We start from the raw sequence: 22902 nt of genomic DNA, 5'->3' as shown, positions 1-22902 counted from the left end.
TTTGCTGTTAAAACTTCAAATTTGAAAATAGGCCTCCTTGGTAAGAAGAAGTGAGAAGAATTCACAAACACCACGGGGAACACAACAAAATGATTCAGTCAGTGATGAATGTACAACAGAAAACACAATTGTTTCCATAACACACATAGAGGAACACTATGAATCGCTGTCATTCATCATAGAGCAAAGTGATAGGATGGATTTTGCCAAGCCATCATTCAGTGCAACATTCTTTTGTGTCAGAACGTCTCCTCTAATTACTACTTGCCTGGAGCTTTGTAATACAAAGCCTCCTAACCTCAAGCACAGCAGGCAGAAAGCTCCATGAATCCTCAGCCCGTCGGCACACGAAAAGTCCTATCTTTCAAACCACACCAGGAGGAGTGTACTTAAAGGTCATCTCTACCAGTGGACGGTCAGATGGTCATCTTTTAGGGTCTGGAGGGTGAAATACCACCTGCAGATTCCAATGATGGTATGATTGGAATGATTTTCTGGGAATAGAAATTGCACTCCATTCTGAGCGTTACCATCTTTGTATAAATGACAACAACAAGTACAAGGTTTTCTTAATCTAGTGCACTACACACTAAAGCACACTCATAGAGGTTACTGTAAAGGCCTCATTGCTCTTCTACTTGCTTGTACTTTGGAGATGTGCCATATTCACCAAAAGAGGCTGGACAGTAAATGTCTTCATCATCGTATTGATGCACTTGCCTCCATTTAACTGGACCCTTCAATCAGAAATGTTGTGATATTGTAGAGGTTTCATCCTTTGCTGACTGCAGGGATCTTAGCCTATTTTCATTGATAGGTGTAGTTTAGGCCTCCACAGAAAATAATGTGATTATCTACTGTCTTATAAGTAAATCTGAACAGAAACTAATTGTAGCATACATAGTTTTCATTTCTTGGTAATTTTAGGACCTTTTAACCCCCTTTCCTTAGGCAGGCCTCTTATGGTCATTCCAGAGTCCAGGCTGGAGAACAAAGGTGGCCAGGCCTTTGCCATTAGGGTCTCTAAACCTTGAAAAACCCTACCTGTGGAATTTACGCTGGCACCAATGCCACTTTATAAATTGCCTCTTAAAATACCTTTCATTGTTAAGGTCACTTTGTTGTAAATTATATCTGATGTTTTAATTAAGTTTTCTGACAAAAAATGTTCTTCTCATAACGTAACATGTTAGTATAGAAAAGGAGAATTAAAAAATACCTCTGACTCTCTGACGGGGTTTCAAATGCCCTGATGCAGTTTCAGAAAACTATCCAATTAATTACTCCCTTCTTAATATGGAAACAACTTGCTTTAAACCAATATTATTAAGTGTTAAGACGCAAATCACAAAACTTTGTCCAATACATTATCAGATTTATCATCATTTTTTCGTCGCATAAGTACAGAAGTTAACCTGACTGAGTCCAGACACATATATCAACTGTTTTGTCCAGGCAGTTAATAAGGTTCTGTAACTTTCTCTAATAACAAGACAAAGTGTGACTGTTAGACTAAGATGCAATTACAGTCCACGATGTCTATAATTCTGTGGTATTTAAAAACAAGGTACCCCCTAGTAAACATTTACATCTGTAGTTTATTGTCTTTGTAGTGATTAAAATGCCACTTTCAGCAAACACATAACATTGCTTCACTGTTGGAGACGTACTCCAGCCTTCCCCCTGCCCTGAGGGCAGAGCAGGAGTCTTGACAAGGCTCCGTTGGATCTGGCTTGTTGGTTCCTCCTTATAAAGGAGGAGAAAGTGTCTCAGGGTCTCTCACTCTCTGCTCCCATGGATGACTGATATTGCTGCTGCACAATCAATGAGCTAACTGAAGCTCATTGTGCACCTTGGTCTCCGCTGCTCCTGCAACCTTTTTCCAACTCCACACTCAAAATAGGACACTGAAATACTAGAAATTGCTGCATCTCCAAAGGAAGTTCAAAAGTGAGTCTGTGTGAATATAACAATTATTTTAAGGACAAATACTTTTCCAAAATGTACTTAACCTTAGTAGATTAAATGTATGGATGCACAATCTGTTCAACTTTGATTTGATGCAGAAACTAATTTTGTGGACAGTGATATTGATTGACTTGTTGCTGTTTTGTCTCCATAGTTTGGGCGAGGATGTTCCCCTCTCTTACCTCAGTGCTGCTGGTCACAGCACTGACCAGTGTCTGGGCCCAAGACTTATATGAGGACAGAAAAGTTATCAAGAAACCTAGGACAAAACCTCTGACTGCAAATATTCATGATGGACAAGGTACGAAAATTAATTTACAATGCAATGAAAATATTTTTATACTCCAAAATATACCAAAAACTATTAATAATGTATTATAGCACCAACAAAGGTCTGGGCTTCATCATTTATTTCTCCTCTGTGTGAAACTTATTGAAAATTACTTACAATATAATGTAATCAGTCATTTAATTAGTGAATGGAAAAACACTTGTGAACAGTCCCTCATCCTGTTCTCTGTGCACACAGCCATCCTAGATGAGGACTGCAGATTGGAGCTCTCCTTCCTGGTGGACAGCTCTGAGAGTGCAAAGGACAATCACCAACAGGAGAAACAGTTTGTTATGGACATGGTGGATAGACTTGAAGGGATACGGCTGCACACCAGCCGCAGCTTGAGCTTGAAGGTGGCTCTGCTACAGTACAGCAGTCATGTCATCACAGAGCAAACCTTCAAAGACTGGAAGGGCACAGAGAACTTCAAGACCCGTATAGCCCCCATCGTCTACATTGGGCATGGTACCTACACCACCTACGCCATCACCAACATGACCAGGATCTACCTGGAGGAGTCCAATCCTGGCAGCATCAAAGTAGCCGTGCTGCTTACAGATGGCATTTCCCACCCAAGGAACCCTGACATTTTCTCTGCTGTTGCTGATGCCAAGAACCAGGGTGTCAAATTCTTCACTTTGGGCATCACCCGTACGGCCAATGAACCGGCCAATGTGGACCAGCTCCGTCTGCTCGCCAGCTCTCCCGCCTCCCAGTTCCTCCATAATTTACAGGACAAAGACATAGTCGAAAAGATCGTCACAGAAATTGTGAGTATAATACCACATCTTTCATCAAGCAGTGCTGAGGAGAAGAGTGATGTATTTGCTTTGAGTGAGCATGTATTCAGAGTTGACACATGGACAGGCATGTTCAGGTATTTGTATAGGGATGGAATGATGACAAAAGCTCTGGAGAAACAAATGAAAGAATGTATATGACAGCTTTGGTTTAAAAGCTTTTCTACATGAGCATATATCTTGAGATGTCCTTTAAAGCAGCGATTTAATCTTTTTTGTCTGTTTTTTTTTTTGGAAAAACTGTTCTTTCTTGGATGTCACAACACAATTATTTGAGTTTAAACAACCTGGTTCAATCAAGTTATATGTTCTTTATGGCAAGAGAAGACTCACATTTAGAGATTAATTCCTTCCTCTGTCAGCCACCATTCATTAAAACTTGAAAAAACTGCTTTTCAAGTTTTAATGTCTTTTCACCAGGTTTCTTAAAATTAACATTTGTATAGATACACACACACACACACACACACACACACACACACACACACACACACACACACACAGACATTACTCAGCATGAACAAACAGATTAGGGTATGTTAAATTGCTCAAACTCAGATTCTGTCAGATATTTAACCCCTTTTGTTTTATTTTTTTGTTTTTTTCAGACTGGCTTGGCTGATGAAGAAGTAAGTATTATTTCAACTCATCTACAGAATCGTCTGGCATTCAACAATGCGCAATTAGATGAAGGTGACCAATTTGACTGTATAGAGTTACATTGACAACAGCTCAGCAAACATGTCCTTTCTTTTTAAAGTGCCCCCTGACTCTGAAATGTGCTTGTGAGAAAGGAGAGAGGGGACCCAGTGGGCCTGCGGTGAGTATTAAGTAAAAATTAAAACTTCAAACGTCTCAAAATATCCTGTAACCACAGAGATTGTCTTTGAAGTGTCACATGTCAAGGAAGGTCTTTTGAAATCCTGTGCGGAGAAATGTGTCATGATCCTGATATTTTAGGAATTTTACACTTTCAAACAATCAGGATAATTACTTGCCCCCTCCTGCCTCCTCCTCAGTATAGCTTGCAGACATTTGCACAAGCAATATATAGGTGGTCCTGTCCCACATTCTAAAAGCAAACCTATGGCAACAGGGAAAGGGAAGGAGAGACGCTGCTATTCCTAGAGAAATATGTTTGTTGATACTCTGTGTGCCCTGTCGCAGACAGTTATTGTGAATTTCTCATGCAACATAAGATATCCCCCATGGAAACCAGAGGCACCACAGTTACAGCTCCAGCTGCCTATAAAACTGGACCTTTGTCCATCACACCCCTACATCCTGGTCTGTTATGCAGTGATAGAAGGACTACAGTACATAACAGTACACCAGATATTCGTATTGTGGGTCTCAAAGATGATCCAAGCCCCCCTAGACATGCACATATGCAGACATTTTCACTCATCCACCCCTCTACTCCCCAGATAGCTGACAGCTCAAGTAATGTCAAGCTTTTCAGCAACTACGTAGATAATCATGTTGCTGACAGACAGCTGCGTGGTCATTAACCAGGTGCTTTATCCTCAGAGAGATTCTTTAAATTCTTACACTCAGACTGCGAGTCTCTCATAATTGCTCTCATTAGTTTAATGGTCACAAACTAGCAACTTCGGGTGAATAGAAAACTGACACGCTGTCCAGGTGTGGCTCAAGACAATGACCCCTGGCCATGTGGACAAGACACCTCATGCTCACCTATGGCTTCAACTGTCACACAGCTTTCAGATGTAACACATTCAGAAATCAGTCCGGTGACCCTTTCCCTCTTTGCTGTCTCAGTTTTAAAAGAACACCTGCCTACAAAATATATGGCCCTTTCGCTTTGCAGAGACATGGTTACGATAACCTTTAATTTTCCGGTTATGGGTCATAGACTTTTTTCTAATAAGTGGTAAAAAGTGTCAGAGGAAGAAATAAATCAAATCTAAACCCTGATTTTGTTTCATTCCAGGGGAAGAAAGGCCGCTCCGGAGATGATGGTGCCCCAGGGCTTAAAGGGCAGAAGGTCGGTTTGATGCACATAGGCTATGACTTTCTTGACTCTTTTTTAAAAAAATGTTTTACAAGTTTTATAATACTTACTAGATGTCTCAAATCTGACATCAATTTTGTTGTCAGGCTTCCTGAACCTGGTTATTCAGTGTCTGTAAACTATGAAGTATTTGAAAAAACAATGTTTGTAAATTTCAGGGGAAAACAGTAGTTAAATATCAGTTCAATAATGTTTTTGTTTATAATGTAAAACACTACGTGCTGTAGTGCAAATGGGAACTAGCCAATAGTTCACTATTTATTATTTATTACTAATGAACATATAATGTATTTAAGTCCAATAGTGTAGTCCAATATGGTCAAACAGTAAGTATAGGAGAAACACCATAGTGCTCTTGACGAAATTAGAGGTTGGATTGTTAAGGTGGTTAAGTGTTGGATTGGAAAAGTAACTGATTTCGGAGCGCCCTGGTGGTCGAGTGGTTGGGGCACATGCCACATGGCTCTCCCTCCTTGTTTCATGTCGGCCTCTCTGCCAGCTATTGAATAAATAAAGGCAAAAAAGCCCAAATTAAATCTTTTTTTAAAAAGGAACTTCCTGGTTCTGATTTTCTGCGGACTTCAATAGTTCAGTAGTCTCAAATGTGTATGCACACATAATATTTAGTTTTCATCTTTGAGTCTATGGTTGTTGCTAACACCTTACACCTAAATACAGTACAAAAGTAAAAGTAAAATCTTGTTTTGGGATCACATCTTGACTGTTGTACAAAAGTAATGTTAGTCAGGCTTCAAATCAAATACAGAATTGATTATAAGGTAATTTGATTTGTTTCTCTAAGCACCGAAAGCACCCATGTATGTTTTTGATCTAAGGTGTAATTACACATCAAGCGCTGATGGAGCTTGATGCTGTCCAACAGTTGAAGACACTATATCTCCTATAAGTATTTCAAAACTTTTAAATTAACCTTACTGTTGATGTTAATTTGACATTATGTCCATTTTATTGTTTGTCCATTAGTCCATTACAAGGTAACACTGTTATTTGTGTTGTGTTTTGTTAGTTATCTATCTCATCAAATGTGGTATTTTTAATTTTGGAGCCAGTCACTTTTTTTTTGTTTTCTCCTAATAATTTCTCCCTTTCTCACCTAATAGATTCATACTTATTGATATATGAGTCCATATAATCTTGTTATTTCAGGGTGAAGCAGGACTAAGTGGTTTACCTGGACGAGAAGGCGGTGAGGTAATTGCCATGATATGTTATAAAGAAAGTTAATATATAATTGGCTCTGTTGCTTATTCACAAATAACATATGATTACTTTTATTTTCAGGGAAAATCAGGTGGACAAGGAGAGAAGGTAAGTGATTCAGGTTAATGACAACTTTATTTGATTTGATTTCAAACAATTCAAACACTACTTTAATCTCTACACAGGGTGAGAGGGGTGAGTGTGGCACTCCGGGAATCAAAGGCGACAGGGTACGACAGCACTCATGACACAACATGTACTGAGTATCATGTTTAGTTTGATACTTATCTATTCTGGGCTTTCTGTAGTTGACATAATGTTAATTCTCCTCCCTATGTGATCTGCTACAGGGTCCTGAGGGTCCACTTGGATCGAGAGGACTTAGAGGTCTGCAGGTTAGTGACAACTACAATTACTACTACTATATATATAGTACACAAAACAGCCTTCTATCAGCTTAAGAACATATCCAGAGTGAAGGGTTTTATGTCTCAAACAGACCAGGAGTAGTTGATTCATGCTTTCATCTCAAGTAGACTCGACTACTGTAACGGTCTTCTGACTGGACTCCCACAAAAAAGCATTAAACAGCTGCAGCTCATTCAGAACACTGCAGCTCGAGTTTTAACCAGAACAAAGAGATCAGAGCACATTACTCCAGTTCTAAAGTCTTTACACTGGCTCCCAGTCAGCTATAGAATAGATTTTAAAGTTCTGCTACTGGTCTACAAATCACTGAATGGTTTAGGTCCAGAATACATAAATGACATGTTAGTAGAATATAAACCCAGTAGAGCTCTGAGATCTACTGACTCAGGTCAGATAGTTGACCCCAGAGTTCAAACTAAACATGGTGAAGCAACTTTTAGCTGTTATGCTGCACACAACTGGAACAAACTACCAGCAGAACTGAAATCAGCCCCAACACTTTTAAATCCAGGTTAAAAACACGTCTCTTCTCCTGTGCTTATGATTGAGCTCTTTTAAAGCACTTTACATTTTAATCTTTCATTTGTACTCTATGTCCTTTTAATGATTTTAAAGCTAATCATTATTTTATGCTGCAATCTTATATTTAAAGCTCTATTCTAGCATTTTATTTCTCTCTTTCTATTTTTCTGTACTTTGTTTTTATTATGGGGGGGGGGTGGAGGGTTAATTGTATGTTTTATTGTTTCTCAAACTGCATGTTTTTCTGTTTTATGTAAAGCACATTGAGTTGCCATTGTGTATGAAACGTGCTATATAAATAAAACTGCCTTGCCTTGCCTTGCCTATATATTTCACTGATAATCAGCAAAACAGCAAAGACAGCTGTTAACTTACAAAATGTGGATATGCAAGTATGGCGTTATGTACAGTGCAGCTGATTTCAGATCAATAGAGAGAGAGAGACAGAGAGAGAGAGAGAGCCTTATGAATAGTGTGTGAATTCCTAAGGAACATCCACTTTATACTAAAGAAAATGAAAATCACTGATGAAAAATCACATGCCAAATGTATTCCTTGATTAATGGTTGTATATGTTGTCTTTGCCCAGGGGTTACCAGGACCACATGGAGACATTGGACCAGAAGGTCCTCAGGGAAAGCAGGTCAGCCCCTTTTTAACAGCTTTTACTTACCTCATTGTGAACATCTGCTGTGACCTTTACATTTCCTTTCATGAATTGAGTTTAAACAAGAGATTGGAGCTTTACCACCCCAGTCTTTAGCCTGTTTGTCTGGTAATAGAGCCCTATGTGAACATTTGGAAATGAGCCAAAGTCTTCCCCATCATTACTGTAATTCACCAGTATAAGGAATGAACAAACAGCAAGAAATCTCACTACAGGTTATCCTTGTATCCTGTTTCTAAATACAGACTAGGAAGTGCCTACAGCAGGGTCGGTAGATAATAACATACATGCATAGCCTGTGTGTGCTCGCCATCTCGCCATGTGTCGACATGTAGGCAGCATTTGTAAAAATAAACAGAAGTCATGGTGGTCTTTGTGGAATAAAATTTGCATTTATGAGTAAGACAAGCCTATTCGTTATATGTTTTTACTTATGTTTTTTTTATATATATATTTCAAAGGAAAGAATAGATATTGTCTGCAAATGTACAGTCATCAAATGATTATGTCAAGCAATGAATGATACCTCTTTAATTAAACTTTGGCTAAATTTAATTAAATGCAATGATATATCACATAGGTTAGACGCATCACCTTATTTTTTAAATCAAAGTTATCTGCACTTCAGGCAAATCATGTAATGGATCTTAATTGATGTTGTAATCCTTTGTTGTTCTGACACCTTGTTGTTAGGGGGTTTCTTGAACTTGAACTAATATTAAACCTTATTTATATAGCACCAACTCAGTTACAAAGTGCTTTACAATAAAGCAAACATTAATGGAGCTCAAGACAGAGTTAAGCTCATAATTGTTCAGACATGCAAGAAGAGATAAAATAGCTCACCCATTGCCCCATTAGGAGTACACACAACGGGTAAAAGATTTACAGCATTATTTTCATAAGTTAAATCAACGAGTTAAACAAGAAAGACAAAACAATTGTAAGCAACACTGCTTTTGGGGTTCAATACTAATATTCTTCCATTATTTTAGTACAGTGTTTAAGCTCCAGTGTTAAGTGGTGTTAAGTGTTTATGATTGTGCTAACAGGGAGAACGTGGCCCAACCGGCCCCCCAGGAATTCAGGGGGAAACTGGTATTGGGCGTCCTGGTCCAAAGGTAAGTCATGTTATGTTCTCTCCTCTAAATACTTTATTGTATGTTGTTTCTTTGCTATTTGCATTTCTGTGTGTTTCTCTTATTATACTGACTTATTATGAATCTGCAGGGTGACATGGGATTCCCGGGTCGCTCAGGTCCACCTGGTCCTCTAGGCGTTGGTGAACCTGGCCCTCCTGTGAGTTATGGAGAGACATTTATTTTTATATTTCCAGATTGTAAAATTATATGATTTTTGTGTCTGTGCCTATGCATCTATTTGTTCTTCCATGACAAATGTGGCACATATGATCTGTTCAGGAAGCCAGCAGGTACTTTGAACTGAGCCTTTTGGGTGACATATCATATGTTTGGCCTTGTTTACAGGGACCACCCGGAACACAAGGTGTTCAAGGGGAGAAAGGACCACATGGCGAGGGCTTCCCTGGACCAAAGGTATTATTTGCAGTCAGAGAACTAAACACAATGGTATCTTTGTCCCAGTCTTAAACTGGAACATGCCACAATACTTAGACTTTGTTTTCTTTTGGCTTCTAATGCTCATTTCCAGCTCTGTTTTTTTACTTGTGGACTCCAGTAGCTTTTCATGAATCACAGTTCAAAAACCTCCTTATAAATCTTATAGTGGCCCTTTATGCAGCCCCTCAGTTCAGCCTCTGTCTCTTAAAAGGCAGTCTTAACTCCTGTCTCTTTATTGCCCCCCTCCTGACTAGCCCACATTTCACTCTGAAGTGTAGTGGAGTAAGTATAAGGTTGAAGAGTACAATTACTAACACCTTGTTGTACCAATTGTACCAAACTTGAGTAAATATACTTAGTTACATCCCACCACCGATTTTATTTTTTAAAGGAAGCTCTTGGAAACACTGGAAATGTCCTGAAGCAACTACACATCTGTTTAACCTGTCCCAGACTTCCTGACTGTTGTAGGTTTTACTCCTCTGCTGAACTCTACCTCTTGTAAAAAGGGATCAGACTGTTTTTGTCCAAGGTGATCACAACCTTTCTTCTCCAGACCCACACTCAGAGTTTATATGATCAGGTCTTTTTGTTGTCTGCATTTCAATACACTTAGGATGTTGCTCAGGCTTCTCCAATCAGCATCCATTTCAGTTTATAAGTCACCAGTACTGGAAAGGGGTTAAAAGCACTCTCAAAGGGGAATCATGTAGTTAAGAGGTGCCATGAAAAATGAGGGGGAAAAAACAGTCCCATTCCTGGAACATAGGATCATTTTGTATCAATCACAAGAGTGTAACAGGAGCCAACATGCTCTTCTTCTGTACTCTATTCTTAGAAAACAATGTGGATTTAGCTGTGAACCAATGGCAAATGGCTGTGATATAACTGACAGAGATGACCTGATATTGTTCCACAGGGGGATCGGGGGCTTGCTGGGCCGAGGGGGCCGAGAGGACAGCAGGGTGCAGGAATCAAAGGAGAACGGGTGGGTTATAAAATGATCGTCTAGAAAAGAGAATTCATTATAACGTGTACACAACAAAGGCACTAATGAAATCCATAAGGGAGCCCAAATGTCCTCTAGGCTATAATTACAAAGATGGCCTCTTGGAACACCAGACTGAGTAAATGAAACATCTGGTTGCTTAAAGTTAAAGGTGGCATGCTATAAATAATGTGTAACTACACACAGGTGAAGTTATCCTTGTTATCGACACATTTAAATGTTTAATTTACTGCTTGAGATGTGTATTCCCAGGATTTAGGACTGTACTATAATGATTTATGCATGTAACCTTTTTAAGACCTGCACTGTTCTCACATAATTAATAATCCTCTTTTGGCAGGTGATACTGGTGATATTATACTGTATACATATACATACATTTCTTTGTAAGGTGACCTTGGGTGACTTGAAAGGCGCCATCAAATAACATGTATTATTATTATTATTATTATATATTAATTATACACAGAAAATGCATGCCTACACAATATATAACTGAGAACAGATAAGTTATATATTAACTGGGCTGTGATGTTTTACTTCCAGGGTGAACAAGGACCCTCAGGTCTTCCAGGGCCGACTGGATTGACAGGAGTGGGCATACAGGGAGAGAAGGTAAGCTGAACATCTTTATCCATATTTCCATAATTTCATCTTGAAACATAGCAACATATTTTCATACTTATTGACCTATAACTGGTGTTATTGTGCAGGGAGTTGAGGGTCCGAGAGGTCCACCAGGAGTAAGAGGAATTCCAGGAGAAGGTTTACCTGGACCTAAGGTTTGTTAAAACACCTACAGTTTGAAATGCAAGACTGTGTGTGTTTGTGTAGTTTGCATTGATTGTTTGTCAACATAGTCAAGTCAAGTTTTCTATTTTTTGTTAACATAATTATAAAACAGAAAGGACATAGCTACTTTATTTAATGTAATCATGGTATAACATCATGTTTGTTATTGTAAACAGCACCTTAGAATATATATACAGTATGAAAACATAAATGCATAGAAAAACTTTAAATTGGAAAAACAACACGCGAAACAAGCCCAGAGGTGACATGCTTGTTACATTTTTTGTTTATTATGACTTACAGTGTATTGTCATGCTGTTTCTATTTCTAGGGAGACCAAGGTTTACCAGGAGAGCAGGGAGCTCTAGGAGAGAGGGGCATTGGTGAGCCTGGTTCAAAGGTGAGACAACTCACGTGCTGATCCAAATGAATTCACTTAAACATGGTCTATTATAGCATAAGGGAAGTGTCAATATACTGAATCCATCCAGTATCAAGCAGTGCTATTTTACTGTTACAGGGAGAACCTGGAGCAGCTGGTTTAGGTGGCCTGCCGGGACTACCAGGAGAGGATGGAGCTCCAGGACAGAAGGTATGCCGACTCTGTGGCAAACTTTCCACTTCATAGACCCCTATCCTTCTTTTGTCTGTCGGCTTAAAGTGTAAACAACTATTTTATTTCCAGAATTATGTATCATAGCTGAGTGGGCTTAAAACAGATCTCTTCTATCTCTTATCTACTTTTCCTCTCTCAGGGGGAGTCTGGTTTACCTGGTTTAAGAGGTCCTGAGGGACCACAAGGAATTGGCACTCCAGGGGAGAAAGTAAGCTTTAGGTTATAATGTTGTTATTGTTGTTTGATTTCATATTGCAGCAAACAAATCATTCACATAATACATGATGTATTTCCTCTTAGGGTGACCAGGGTCTAAGAGGCATCCGTGGGTTACATGGGCCTCCAGGGATCTCAGGACCCTCTGGACCAAAGGTACGAATGAAACAAGTATTTTCTTGTGGTGTAATAGTGCATTTGAAGAAGCTCTGGCTCCCATCCTCTTTTAATTTATTATATGTTGAATATATATTTATGCCTCTGCATTCAGCCAAAAAAGCTTGTCAGACTTAGATCAGTAAATCAAGTCCTTTGTAGGTTATTGGCAGCACAATTATGAGAAAAACAGATGAGCTTACATTCAATCATAAGTTCACTGTCAGCTCTTACCTTCCAGGGAGAACGCGGGATACCAGGACAACAGGGCATGCCAGGGCAGCCAGGACGGTCCATATCAGGATCAAAGGTAAATTAATAAAATCATATAATCAAACTTTTCACACCAATCCTGGCATGTAGACAAGTAGCAGAAATCCTGCCAGATAGAATCAGATTCAATGTAATGTATCACAAAAATGTTTCTGATAATCAGAATCAGCTTCGTTGTCTTGTCTCCAGGGAGATTTAGGTCCTCCTGGTCCCCCTGGCCATGTTGGGGAAACAGGCCATGGACTACCTGGTCCAAAGGTATTTAGGAGTGTTTTGAGGACATTTATCAATGATGTTAGTGTATAGACAGTATGCTGTTTTCAGTCTTTATCAATCAATTTTGTTTTACCAGGGTGATCGTGGTCATCTTGGTTTACCAGGTCCAGTTGGTCCAAAAGGCGAAGGCGCCCCTGGCCCAGTGGTTTGTACCATCAAATACACATCTTATATTACATTACAAATCTTAAACCTTTTCACATACTAAACTTCTGTAACTAGTAAATCATATTCAATATGGTTTAAAACAAGTATTGTACTTTCTTCTAGGGTCCTCCCGGCTTACCGGGCTTACCAGGTGAGGTAGGGCCAGAAGGAATAGGAATTCCTGGTCCAAAGGTTTGTGTCTATATGTTTTGATTTTCATTTGTATTGGTTTTTTGTTTTTGCATGCATGCATATGGGAATGCTTAAAGTCTATCTGATAACAACCTGTCTGTTCCAGGGTGACATTGGCTTTAGAGGATTGCCAGGTTTGCCCGGCCCACCTGGAGAGGGTTTACAAGGACCACCAGTAAGATCATCACCAAATTATCTACGATACAGTTTGATCTAATTATAACTGATATTCAAATCAGAATAATTGCTAATACCTAAATAATGTGAACCTTTGAAAACATGTAAGGTAAAAGGTTGTACTAACCAATGCGTACTAATGAATCTGACTATTTGTCATATGCACATGTTCATATTGTTTGCTCATAAATTGGTGATCTGATTACTTTTTAACCATGTGTTTTAAGGGCAATGTTGGGAGACCAGGATCTCCTGGTCCACATGGACCTATGGGAGAGGGTATTCAAGGCCCAAAGGTAAAAGTTCCCACTGTTTTACATATTGAAAGTGCTGCTGTATCATGTGGAGCTTACATGTTACAGTACCAACAACTGCCTGACAAACTAGCCACAGAAAAAAACAATAATTTAGGTTTTACCAAGAGTCAGGAACTATGTTGTATGATTCAGTCCAATCTAATCTAATTTCAGGGTGAGCCAGGATCTCAAGGTATGACTGGACCTAGAGGACCTCAAGGAGATGGATTTCCTGGAGCTAAAGTGAGGGATATTGATATATCTTTCAAACATTTTATTACAAATTAAAGTTCAATTCACAGTTTTGTATATATCTTATTGATTTCTGACTAGTCTCTGACTGATGAGTTACTTTCCCCTTGTTACAGGGTGATCGTGGATTACAGGGTGAACGGGGAATGAAGGGTACAAAAGGAGACTTTGGAGATCCTGGAGTCCATGGTGAAGCAGTGAGTAGAACAGATCTTGTTCAAGTCTAAATCAAGCTCTTCAAAGAATTGTAGTTGTAGTTTAAAGTATATGTGTGTAAAAGAGAGCAAATAGATGAATTGTTTGATTGCAATGAAATGTCAGGTTATTTTCGTCACACTTTTTAACAACACAAAACTGAAACAATAATATTCTTTGCAACTTCTCTCAATTACCAGGGAAGACCAGGAACAAAAGGAGATCCAGGCCTCACAGTAAGTTCATTAGTTCAACTAATATTTGACTATTCAAGTAATAATAGAGACTTTTGGGCTTTTTACTAATGTAATTGTTTTCATTTGTTTCAGAGAGAGGAAATTATTAAGCTGATTAAAGAGATCTGTGGTAAGACACAAGTCAAATCTCAACTGTCATGAACAGAGAGCCAAATCACTGATAACGTTATATGTGGTTTATTTTCAACTGTTATTGGTTTAGTTAAGATTGTGGCATAAGAATTTTCTATGGGCTACACATTTGTAAAGCGTGCATTACATAAACCAGAAAACAGGGGAATAATTCATTTGTGGCTGTATTTTATGTTTACAGGATGCGGCATCAAATGCAAGGAAAGGCCAATGGAGCTTGTTTTCGTCATTGACAGCTCAGAGAGCGTTGGCCCTGAGAACTTTGAAATCATCAAAGACTTTGTCACAAGGCTGGTGGACAGGATCACAGTTGGACGTAATGCAACAAGAATCGGGCTGGTCCTCTACAGTCTGGAAGTCCATGTGGAGTTCGATTTGGTTACCTACATAAACAAACAGGATGTGAAGCAGGCAATCAGCCATATTTCTTATATGGGTGAGGGTACCTACACTGGCACTGCCATCAGAAAGGCAACTCAGGAGGTTTTCTTCAGTGCCCGGACTGGAGTCAGAAAAGTCGCCATTGTCATCACTGACGGTCAGACTGACAAACGAGAACCTGTCAAACTTGATTTAGCTGTGCGGGAGGCTCATGCTGCAAACATTGAGATGTATGCTCTTGGGATTGTCAATTCTTCTGATCCGACGCAGGCTGAGTTCCTGGAAGAACTCAAGAGCATTGCCTCAGACCCCGACTGGGAACATATGTACCGTATTGATGATTTCAACACTCTAACAGGTGATAATGATCAAATTTGAATATATACTGTGTGTCAAACGTAATAATAATAGCTAAAGTGCAAAATAAATGTTTTCTTTATACTATTTTCAGAACTGGAGTCTAAACTTGTCAGCCAATTCTGTGAAGATGAAAATGGCGCCCTTATCTACAACCACATTACAAATGGACGCTGGAATGGCAACAATGGGCATGGTCTTGGTACTAATGGAAACAATGGACATGGAGAGAATACCAATGGATATAATGGCTATGGCAATAATCATTATGGAAAAAATGGATATGGAAACAGGAATGGTTATGGTTACCAAGAGGAGATCCAAAATCACAGACGCACCGACAGCCGAGGCCGTGGAGACACTTTCACTCTGCCCATCAGTGCTGATCCTCTTCCTGTTAAGGTCTCTGTTGAAAACACATCCTGTATTGCTTTCCTTAAGTGTGTTCTCTGTTGTAATTGTCATCACTGATGGGACAGAATTCAACCCAAAACTGATGCACTTTTATGTTGTTTTCCCACTCTTAGGTGGTGGAAGATGATGAAGGTGAAGATTTAGACTTAAGGGCCCATGTGCGGGGCAGCAGCACTGTGGCTACAGTTAACAAAACAGCATCTTTATTACCAGTGAGAGAAGGCTTTGTCTCCAATGAGGCAGTCGTATCATCATCATCATCATCATCATCTTCATCTGCAAAATCTTCATCCACCCTGGGCTCAGTTTCATCCTTTACTTCTAATCAGTTGCAGCCTGTGGTGAGTCCAGTCCAGCCTGAAGGTGAGTAATGTATTCCTCCTAAATTCATCTAATTCTACATCAATATGCATGCATGCAACATGCATCTCATAGACTGTTTCTTCCTCAGAGGTTGCTCCCCTCAATGCCCACTGTCATCTAAACTTGGACCAAGGCACATGCCGAGAATATATCATTCGCTGGTACTATGACAAGCAGGCCAATGCCTGTGCACAGTTTTGGTATGGAGGCTGTGGTGGAAATGACAACCGCTATGAAACAGAAGATCTGTGCAAAAAGACTTGTGTACTCAGAACGGGTAATATTTTCAGATTTTTAACAGAAAATATGCAGATTGTCTGATTATTACTCTTTTTTGAATATCATGTTTTCTTGTTTCCAACAGGATGAAAGGAGAAGCTGTCAGAAAATTGACATTTCTTCACTTCAGTTTGCTGTTTTTAGTCATTTTAATATGATGCATTCTGTCATTTGTGTTCAGAAAATTTAATGCACCTTTCAAACACTATTCTTCTCACACACAAATGAATTTTTGATTAATTAACAAAACAGTGCTAATGATCACTGTTTCAACACAGTAAATGACTAACTGACTTGTTAAGTTCTACAATAACTGACTTTGTTACCTCAAAGAAAGTGTATTGCGCTTAATAAAACAGGAGAAATCCATCTTTTTGGGCTTTACCCATCCTGAAATGACAACAAAAATATTTTGATCATCTTATACCTCTCTGAGCCATTTATTTACATAGACTGAATATTTCTATCAAGGCAGCAATAGTGTGATGTTTGTTTACCTTGTGTTGACATGATATGCCTAAATATGAACCATATGCTCTGAGTACTTTTGTGTGTGTACTGTTTTTTGTTTTTTTTTACAACCTCTCCATTCGGGTTATAACTGGCAGCTACAATGGAGTGTCATTTCTGTGTAGTTAATGCTTGCAGAGGTCTACTGAGAAAGCCATCTTGTTCTATTTGGGCTGTGTGTGACTATCCGAATAAATGTTTTGTATGTTTTTAATAATAAAATATAAAATAATGGTGGTTGTAAGTTTGTTTTTCTTAGTTATTTGTAGCAGTAGAGGAAATGGTGGTTGGTTGGTGATCCAAATAGTGGAGGCATCCAGTCAGATGATACCCAGCATTTCCTCATGGTCTCGACACAGACCAATCAACATCCTTTAAGGATTCTTGCATAATCTTGTGAACCCAGCCCAACCCTTGAAAAATAGACAGTGATAGAGAGATCCAATCACCTGCCAAGTAATTTTTGAAAAAGTCTGCCCTTTTCCAAACACTTTCCAAGGACAACTTCTGTATAACAAACTGTCTGGTGAATATTTCCCCCACCTTTAGTGAAAACAGTCAAATTCAAACAAGGAGGAGGAGATTTAAAAAGTACTCAATTACTCTATGATATGTTATTATTAGGTTATTCAGATTATTTCAGTCTTTGTTGCTCATAAATTAGAGTAGTCGAATTAAAAAGTTAACATTTTGGTCAACTTAGTTGTTTTCTAAATCAATTGAGATATCTCTACCATAAAGCATGGCTATTCTCAATCAAAGTTTTGTTTTTATCCATTTAAAATACTTTGGTATAGTCTACATGCAATGGACAATTAAGTGTTTTTTTTTCTTTTTCTTTTTTCTGTTTTTATACTGTCAAAAGTATCGAAACCCATTTGTGCCAATGTGATGAAAAAAAGATCCTGTAAGTCAATATAATGAGAAACTTTCTATAAAATAATGACTTTATTTTGAGATAGTTTCTCATTATTTTGAGATAGTATCTTATTATTAGAGTTACTAAGTCATTATATTGATATTATTGCTTTTTCATTCAAATGACTTGCATTTATTTCGTCACATTGGTAGACATGGGCTTCCATACTAAATATTAAATTATGTTCAGTTTAAAACCTGGCCAGACATGAAATAAACTGACTAAATAACCTAAATAGGAATTATTTAGCATCCAGGGTCTACTCTACAGGATGTTTGTCCCACTGACTTGCCGTCCGTTGCCATGGTGATAATGACTCTTCAGTGAGGCTTTCTCGGATTAGTCAACCTGCTAAACATTTAGCAAACTACCACCTACCAATACTAAACAAAACCTGTGAGAGAGACAACCTACAACCATGGCGTCTGTTTTAGATGCTCTTTGGGAGGACAGAGACGTTAGATTCGACATAACAGCACAGTAAGTTAATAAGCTGTGATGTTTATTTCACCAGCTCAGACGCTAGTTAGCTTAGCTCAGCTACGTTATTCGCTTACTAAGTTACTGCCTTTTTACTTGGCTGCAAGGTGTTTTCTGTTAGTTTCATAGCTTCCTGTTTTCTCGAGAAAGACGTTTCACAGTATAGTACATGTGCAGTGTCGAGACGCCTAGATGATGCATGCATTACTGTAGCCATCTACAGCTAAACTAAAGCAATCCTGCAGATTTTATTGCTCACTCAATCAATGTTACTTTCACAGGCAGATGAAAACCCGACCAGGAGAGGTGCTGATTGATTGCCTGGACTCAATAGAGGACACGAAAGGCAACAACGGTGATCGAGGTATTTATCCTGCTGATTTGGAGGTTAAAGCTCGCTGGGTAGTTTGTGCTAGGCTGATTAATTAAAAAATATTGTCCACTTTTTTTCTTTTTACAGGACGGCTCTTGGTGACAAACCTGAGAATCATCTGGCATTCATTGGCCCTCCCTAGAGTCAATTTGTGTGAGTATCAATCAATCAATCAATCAATCAAACTTAATTTATATAGCCCCTTTCATACAGGCTAGCATAGTTCACACTGCTTTACAGCTGAAGAAAATAAGGATGATAAAAATGTTTAGAAAATGTAAATAAAAGTAAGTTTTAAAAAATGTATTAAATAAGTAAAATAAGAGACTCAGAGACTTTATTCAAAGTTAGAGTAAAAAAATGGTTAAAATAGATTAAAAAGATAAAAGAAAAGTAAAGAGACTCTGTGTCAATCCCAGAGTCAAACAAAGCATCATCCTCTGTTCCATCCAGAGGAAAAACAACAAAGTTAGTGAATCTTTTATTCTTCAGATGTGTGATCATACTGTGTCATTGCCGCAGAGCAATAAAAGCTCATCAATAGACTATTCTAATCAGCTGGAGTGCCTGCTTTTGTGCTTTTCACAGCTGTTTATAGGGCATTATAGTTCATAAGTGTGGATGCTGTTATCTTTACAGTTATTGTTATAGTTATCATTCTTAGCGTGGACAGTCTTTTACATACCTATAATCATATACAGATCCAACCTCTCTCTGTATTTTACTGGTGTATAGGACGCACCCCACTTTTCAAAGAAATAAAATCACGTTAAGGTGTGTTTTTTACGATAAAGGTTATTACATGGTCATCTTCAAATGAAATCAAAATTTAAACAGTCATTATAGTAGGTTTAATTGCTTTCCTGTGTGTGCTCCATTGAGTCGTCCTTTTTTCTAAAACCTCACCTAGATCTAAAGATGTGTGAGTGACCGTTATAATCATGAAATTGAGATTAATCTAATGATAAATAAGCTATTTCTATTTCTAAACACTCTCATTTTTACTGTCCTCCTCCTGAGACTTTTCAAGAGTCGAAAGTTGTGGAAGAAGTCAAGTATTATATCATATGAAAAAGATGTCAAACCTAAATGCAAATCTTTCATTTCTTTCAGCTGTTGGTTACAACTCCATCATCAACATCACAACAAGGACAGCTAACTCAGTAAGTAAATCTTTGTTTTATTTCTATAATTATTAATTATGCTGTTATTGTCTTACTCAGCATTATTTGTCCGGTATCATTTCATGTATCTTCACACACAGCATGCAGGAAACTGTTCATACTGTTTGACTTGAGATATTTTAAATGAACAAATGTTTTATTGCCTCAAAATTTGTGTAAAAGCCAATAACGGCAGTGTTGTTTCGACACACTGATAAATTAAATATCTAATCGAAGTAATAAAGACAGATGAACATGCTAATTTATTAATTTAATGCTCTTCTTCAGAAATTGAGAGGCCAGACTGAAGCACTCTACATCCTGACAAAGTCCAACAACACAAGATTTGAGTTCATTTTCACAAACGTGGTTCCGGGAAGTCCACGACTCTTTACTTCTGTCATTGCTGTACACAGGTAAAACAAATTGGGATTGAGTGTTCAGGTCTCTGATAACAGTTGTCATAAAATGTCCTGCTTAATGTTTTAAAATCTGTTCTGTTTTTTGTTTTGTTTTTTACCTCAGAGCCTATGAGACCTCTAAAATGTACAGGGACCTGAAATTGCGAGCTGCTCTTATTCAAAATAAGCAGCTAAGACTTTTGCCCCGGGAGCAGGTGTATGATAAAATTAATGGAGTTTGGAATTTATCCAGTGATCAGGTACAGGTTTTCCTCCTAAATGTATCTGTTCATCTGTTCTGTTTATGTACAAACATAGTTTATGTCTCTGATTACATGCATGTAGAGACTAATCGTAGAGGTGTGTGTCATTCAAGAGATTTTATTGAAGGTGTTTGCATATAATAATTGTAAGGTTGCTCTTTTTAATTGACAATTGATATGAGATCATTAATTTGTAATCTGTCCTTTTTCCATGATTGTTGTCGGTTTTCTTTCTTTTAGGGTAACCTTGGAACTTTTTTTATCACCAACGTTCGGATTGTGTGGCATGCAAATATGAACGAGAGCTTCAACGTCAGCATTCCTTACCTCCAGATTGTACGTAAAATAAGAACATCCCCTATCCAGACAAAACTTTCTACTTTTCCTGTCAACTTAAGTCAGAAACTGAGCTTTAAAAGCAGAGTTGCAAATATATTTGCTCATTCATTGTTCAGTCACAAACATATGAGGAAAAAGATACTGTAATATATGTAGTAGTCTTTATACATTGGGCTTATTCCTAAACTTACCATCCTTGTTTACTTTATGCTATAACAAACACACAGCACAATTAGGTGCTCAGGAGCTCTAGTTCTGTGGTTGATTTGTACCTTCTTTTAATACTTTTTCAATAATAATACTTTTTTTTCTGATTTTTTTATATCACTGTTCACTCACCATTTACTATATTCGAAACACCAAATTTGTGAGCAGCCTGTAGATTGGTGAACTAAACATCCTCAGAACAGGACAAATGTCTAAAACAATATAGTGACTCTTTTCAGCAGCAAGACAGGCCTTGGCATGCACATGTTTATGTTGTAAAACCATGTATTCTGTCTAGTCCAGGTTAGGATGGTGTATTTATTCAATTTTCTACATTTTTTCTCCCAAAGTGGTCTATCAGAATTAGAGACTCCAAGTTTGGCCTGGCTCTGGTGATCGAGAGTTCACGCCAGGTAACTTTTCTGTACTTTGAATCATAATTACCCAACTTCATCACATTATTGGGGGTTTCTTCTTGCTGCTTGTAATATGTAAATTTACACTGTTTTGTTGTTTTTTGTTGTTTTAGAGTGGAGGGTATGTGCTGGGCTTTAAGATAGACCCTGTGGATAAGCTTCAGGATGCACTTAAAGAAATCAACTCATTACATAAGGTGTACTCTGCCAATCCAATCTTTGGAGTGGACTATGAAATGGAAGAAAAGGTAAACACACATGAATCACTGATCCTGAACGTCTCATTAGTGTAACTTATTACATTACAGTGTCATTGTTAAATGTCTTTTTTATCTTTACATTACCATAAATGAATGCCACTGTTCAGGAGATCATGTTGTCATAGCGCTGTTTGTCCCAACAATAATTTCAGCCGCAGCCTTTGGAAGAACTCACCGTGGAACAAGTCCCCGATGATGTGGAAATTGAGCCTGATGAGCAGACTGATGCTTTCACTGTGAGTGTGTCTGTTGGCCACCTTTGCACTCATCGCTCCTCTGGGTGTCATTGCTATAGTTTCCAGACTCTCAGAATAGCTGTTGGCTAATGCCCTTCAACACTATAAACAAACATGAATTAATGTTGCCTAGTACTGATGCTGACATACTGATGCTCATCAGACATCAATAACTTATGATCACACTCAGAATATTCTGGTTGTCTTAATCAAAAGTATTAACTGTGTCTGTTGTTTGCAGGCTTACTTTGCTGATGGCAATAAGGTAAAATCTCACAACTTTTATCCCCAGCTATAATTGTTAAATATGTTGTATAACATGTTACTCTATGATTTGTGGAAACTTTTTCATTTGTTTACTGTTTCCATAGCAACTAGACCGTGAGCCAGTTTTTTCTGACGAGCTGGGCCTTGCCGTTGAAAAGCTGAAGGAGGGCTTCACACTTCAAGGCCTGTGGGAAGTCATGGGCTGAAATAAGATAACAGTATTTTTATTTGTATGTAGGATTAGATTAAAAGATGATACTTTTTCATAATAAGAAAAAACTTAATTATATGTATGTAATATTTATTGTGGAGTTATTTCTATAAAAATATATTTTCTTGTTGTGAATAGAATGTGAAATATAATGCAGTTTGTATTATTTAAAGTGAATAAACATATTTAAATAGAAATTTTGAGTACCTTTTTTACATCTCATTAAGATATTCATAAAATAATGCAGGTGGTTGTTCTGTATTATACATAAAAACTCACATTTGTATATGAAAGGAACACAATGTCTCAGACTAAAATGAATTACTCCACAGGGAGCTCAAGCATTTTAATAATGTTAAAAGAGGACAAACTGTCACCTCCTGTTCCAGCAGCTGTTCAATGACCCTGTCTACTTGTGGAGTAATCCCCTCGTAGTATTTGTGTACTTGCACTCAAATACTGAATCACACTTTAGGAAGTCATTACTATTCGTGAACTGTGACTCACTCCACATGGAAATG

The 22902-nt window shown here is 38.1% G+C and overlaps 2 protein-coding genes across 2 annotated transcripts; both read left to right on the top strand.

Annotated features, from left to right (window-relative positions):
* Window positions 1-2133: 2133 nt before the first annotated feature.
* col28a2a (collagen, type XXVIII, alpha 2a) lies at window positions 2134-16378 on the top strand. The gene is made up of 34 exons (XM_053329163.1): window positions 2134-2269; window positions 2498-3072; window positions 3711-3731; window positions 3863-3922; window positions 5057-5110; window positions 6305-6349; window positions 6440-6466; window positions 6544-6588; window positions 6709-6753; window positions 7899-7952; window positions 9029-9097; window positions 9207-9275; window positions 9464-9532; window positions 10476-10544; window positions 11112-11180; window positions 11279-11347; window positions 11689-11757; window positions 11878-11949; window positions 12113-12181; window positions 12274-12345; window positions 12587-12655; window positions 12808-12876; window positions 12971-13039; window positions 13165-13233; window positions 13340-13408; window positions 13638-13706; window positions 13881-13949; window positions 14075-14155; window positions 14354-14389; window positions 14483-14519; window positions 14724-15281; window positions 15375-15682; window positions 15808-16057; window positions 16146-16378. Exons 1-34 carry the CDS (start codon window positions 2134-2136, stop codon window positions 16376-16378), a joined length of 3744 nt encoding a protein of 1247 aa, XP_053185138.1.
* A 1728-nt stretch (window positions 16379-18106) lies between these two features.
* bbs5 (Bardet-Biedl syndrome 5) lies at window positions 18107-22382 on the top strand. The gene is made up of 12 exons (XM_053328354.1): window positions 18107-18245; window positions 18527-18609; window positions 18706-18771; window positions 19732-19781; window positions 20070-20197; window positions 20307-20442; window positions 20686-20781; window positions 21342-21404; window positions 21521-21655; window positions 21820-21903; window positions 22145-22168; window positions 22275-22382. The coding sequence occupies exons 1-12, from the start codon at window positions 18184-18186 to the stop codon at window positions 22374-22376; spliced, it is 1029 nt and encodes a 342-aa protein (XP_053184329.1). The 5' UTR covers window positions 18107-18183; the 3' UTR covers window positions 22377-22382.
* Window positions 22383-22902: the final 520 nt, after the last annotated feature.

This window comes from Scomber japonicus, chromosome 11 (assembly GCF_027409825.1).
Source record: "Scomber japonicus isolate fScoJap1 chromosome 11, fScoJap1.pri, whole genome shotgun sequence".
NCBI lineage: Eukaryota > Metazoa > Chordata > Actinopteri > Scombriformes > Scombridae > Scomber > Scomber japonicus.
Note: the sequence above shows the minus strand (reverse complement) of the source record. Positions and strands in the feature narration are given on the sequence as shown.

Bases quoted from the DNA above. Each gene is read 5' to 3' on its own strand.
- col28a2a (XM_053329163.1), top strand. From the start codon at position 2,134: ATGTTCCCCTCTCTTACCTCAGTGCTGCTGGTCACAGCACTGACCAGT. The intron at 6,467-6,543 runs GTAAGTGATTCA...ATCTCTACACAG, and splicing joins CAGGTGGACAAGGAGAGAAG to GGTGAGAGGGGTGAGTGTGG. The intron at 12,877-12,970 runs GTATTTAGGAGT...TTGTTTTACCAG, and splicing joins ATGGACTACCTGGTCCAAAG to GGTGATCGTGGTCATCTTGG.
- bbs5 (XM_053328354.1), top strand. From the start codon at position 18,184: ATGGCGTCTGTTTTAGATGCTCTTTGGGAGGACAGAGACGTTAGATTC. The intron at 19,782-20,069 runs GTAAGTAAATCT...GCTCTTCTTCAG, and splicing joins CAACAAGGACAGCTAACTCA to AAATTGAGAGGCCAGACTGA. The intron at 21,405-21,520 runs GTAACTTTTCTG...TTGTTGTTTTAG, and splicing joins TGATCGAGAGTTCACGCCAG to AGTGGAGGGTATGTGCTGGG.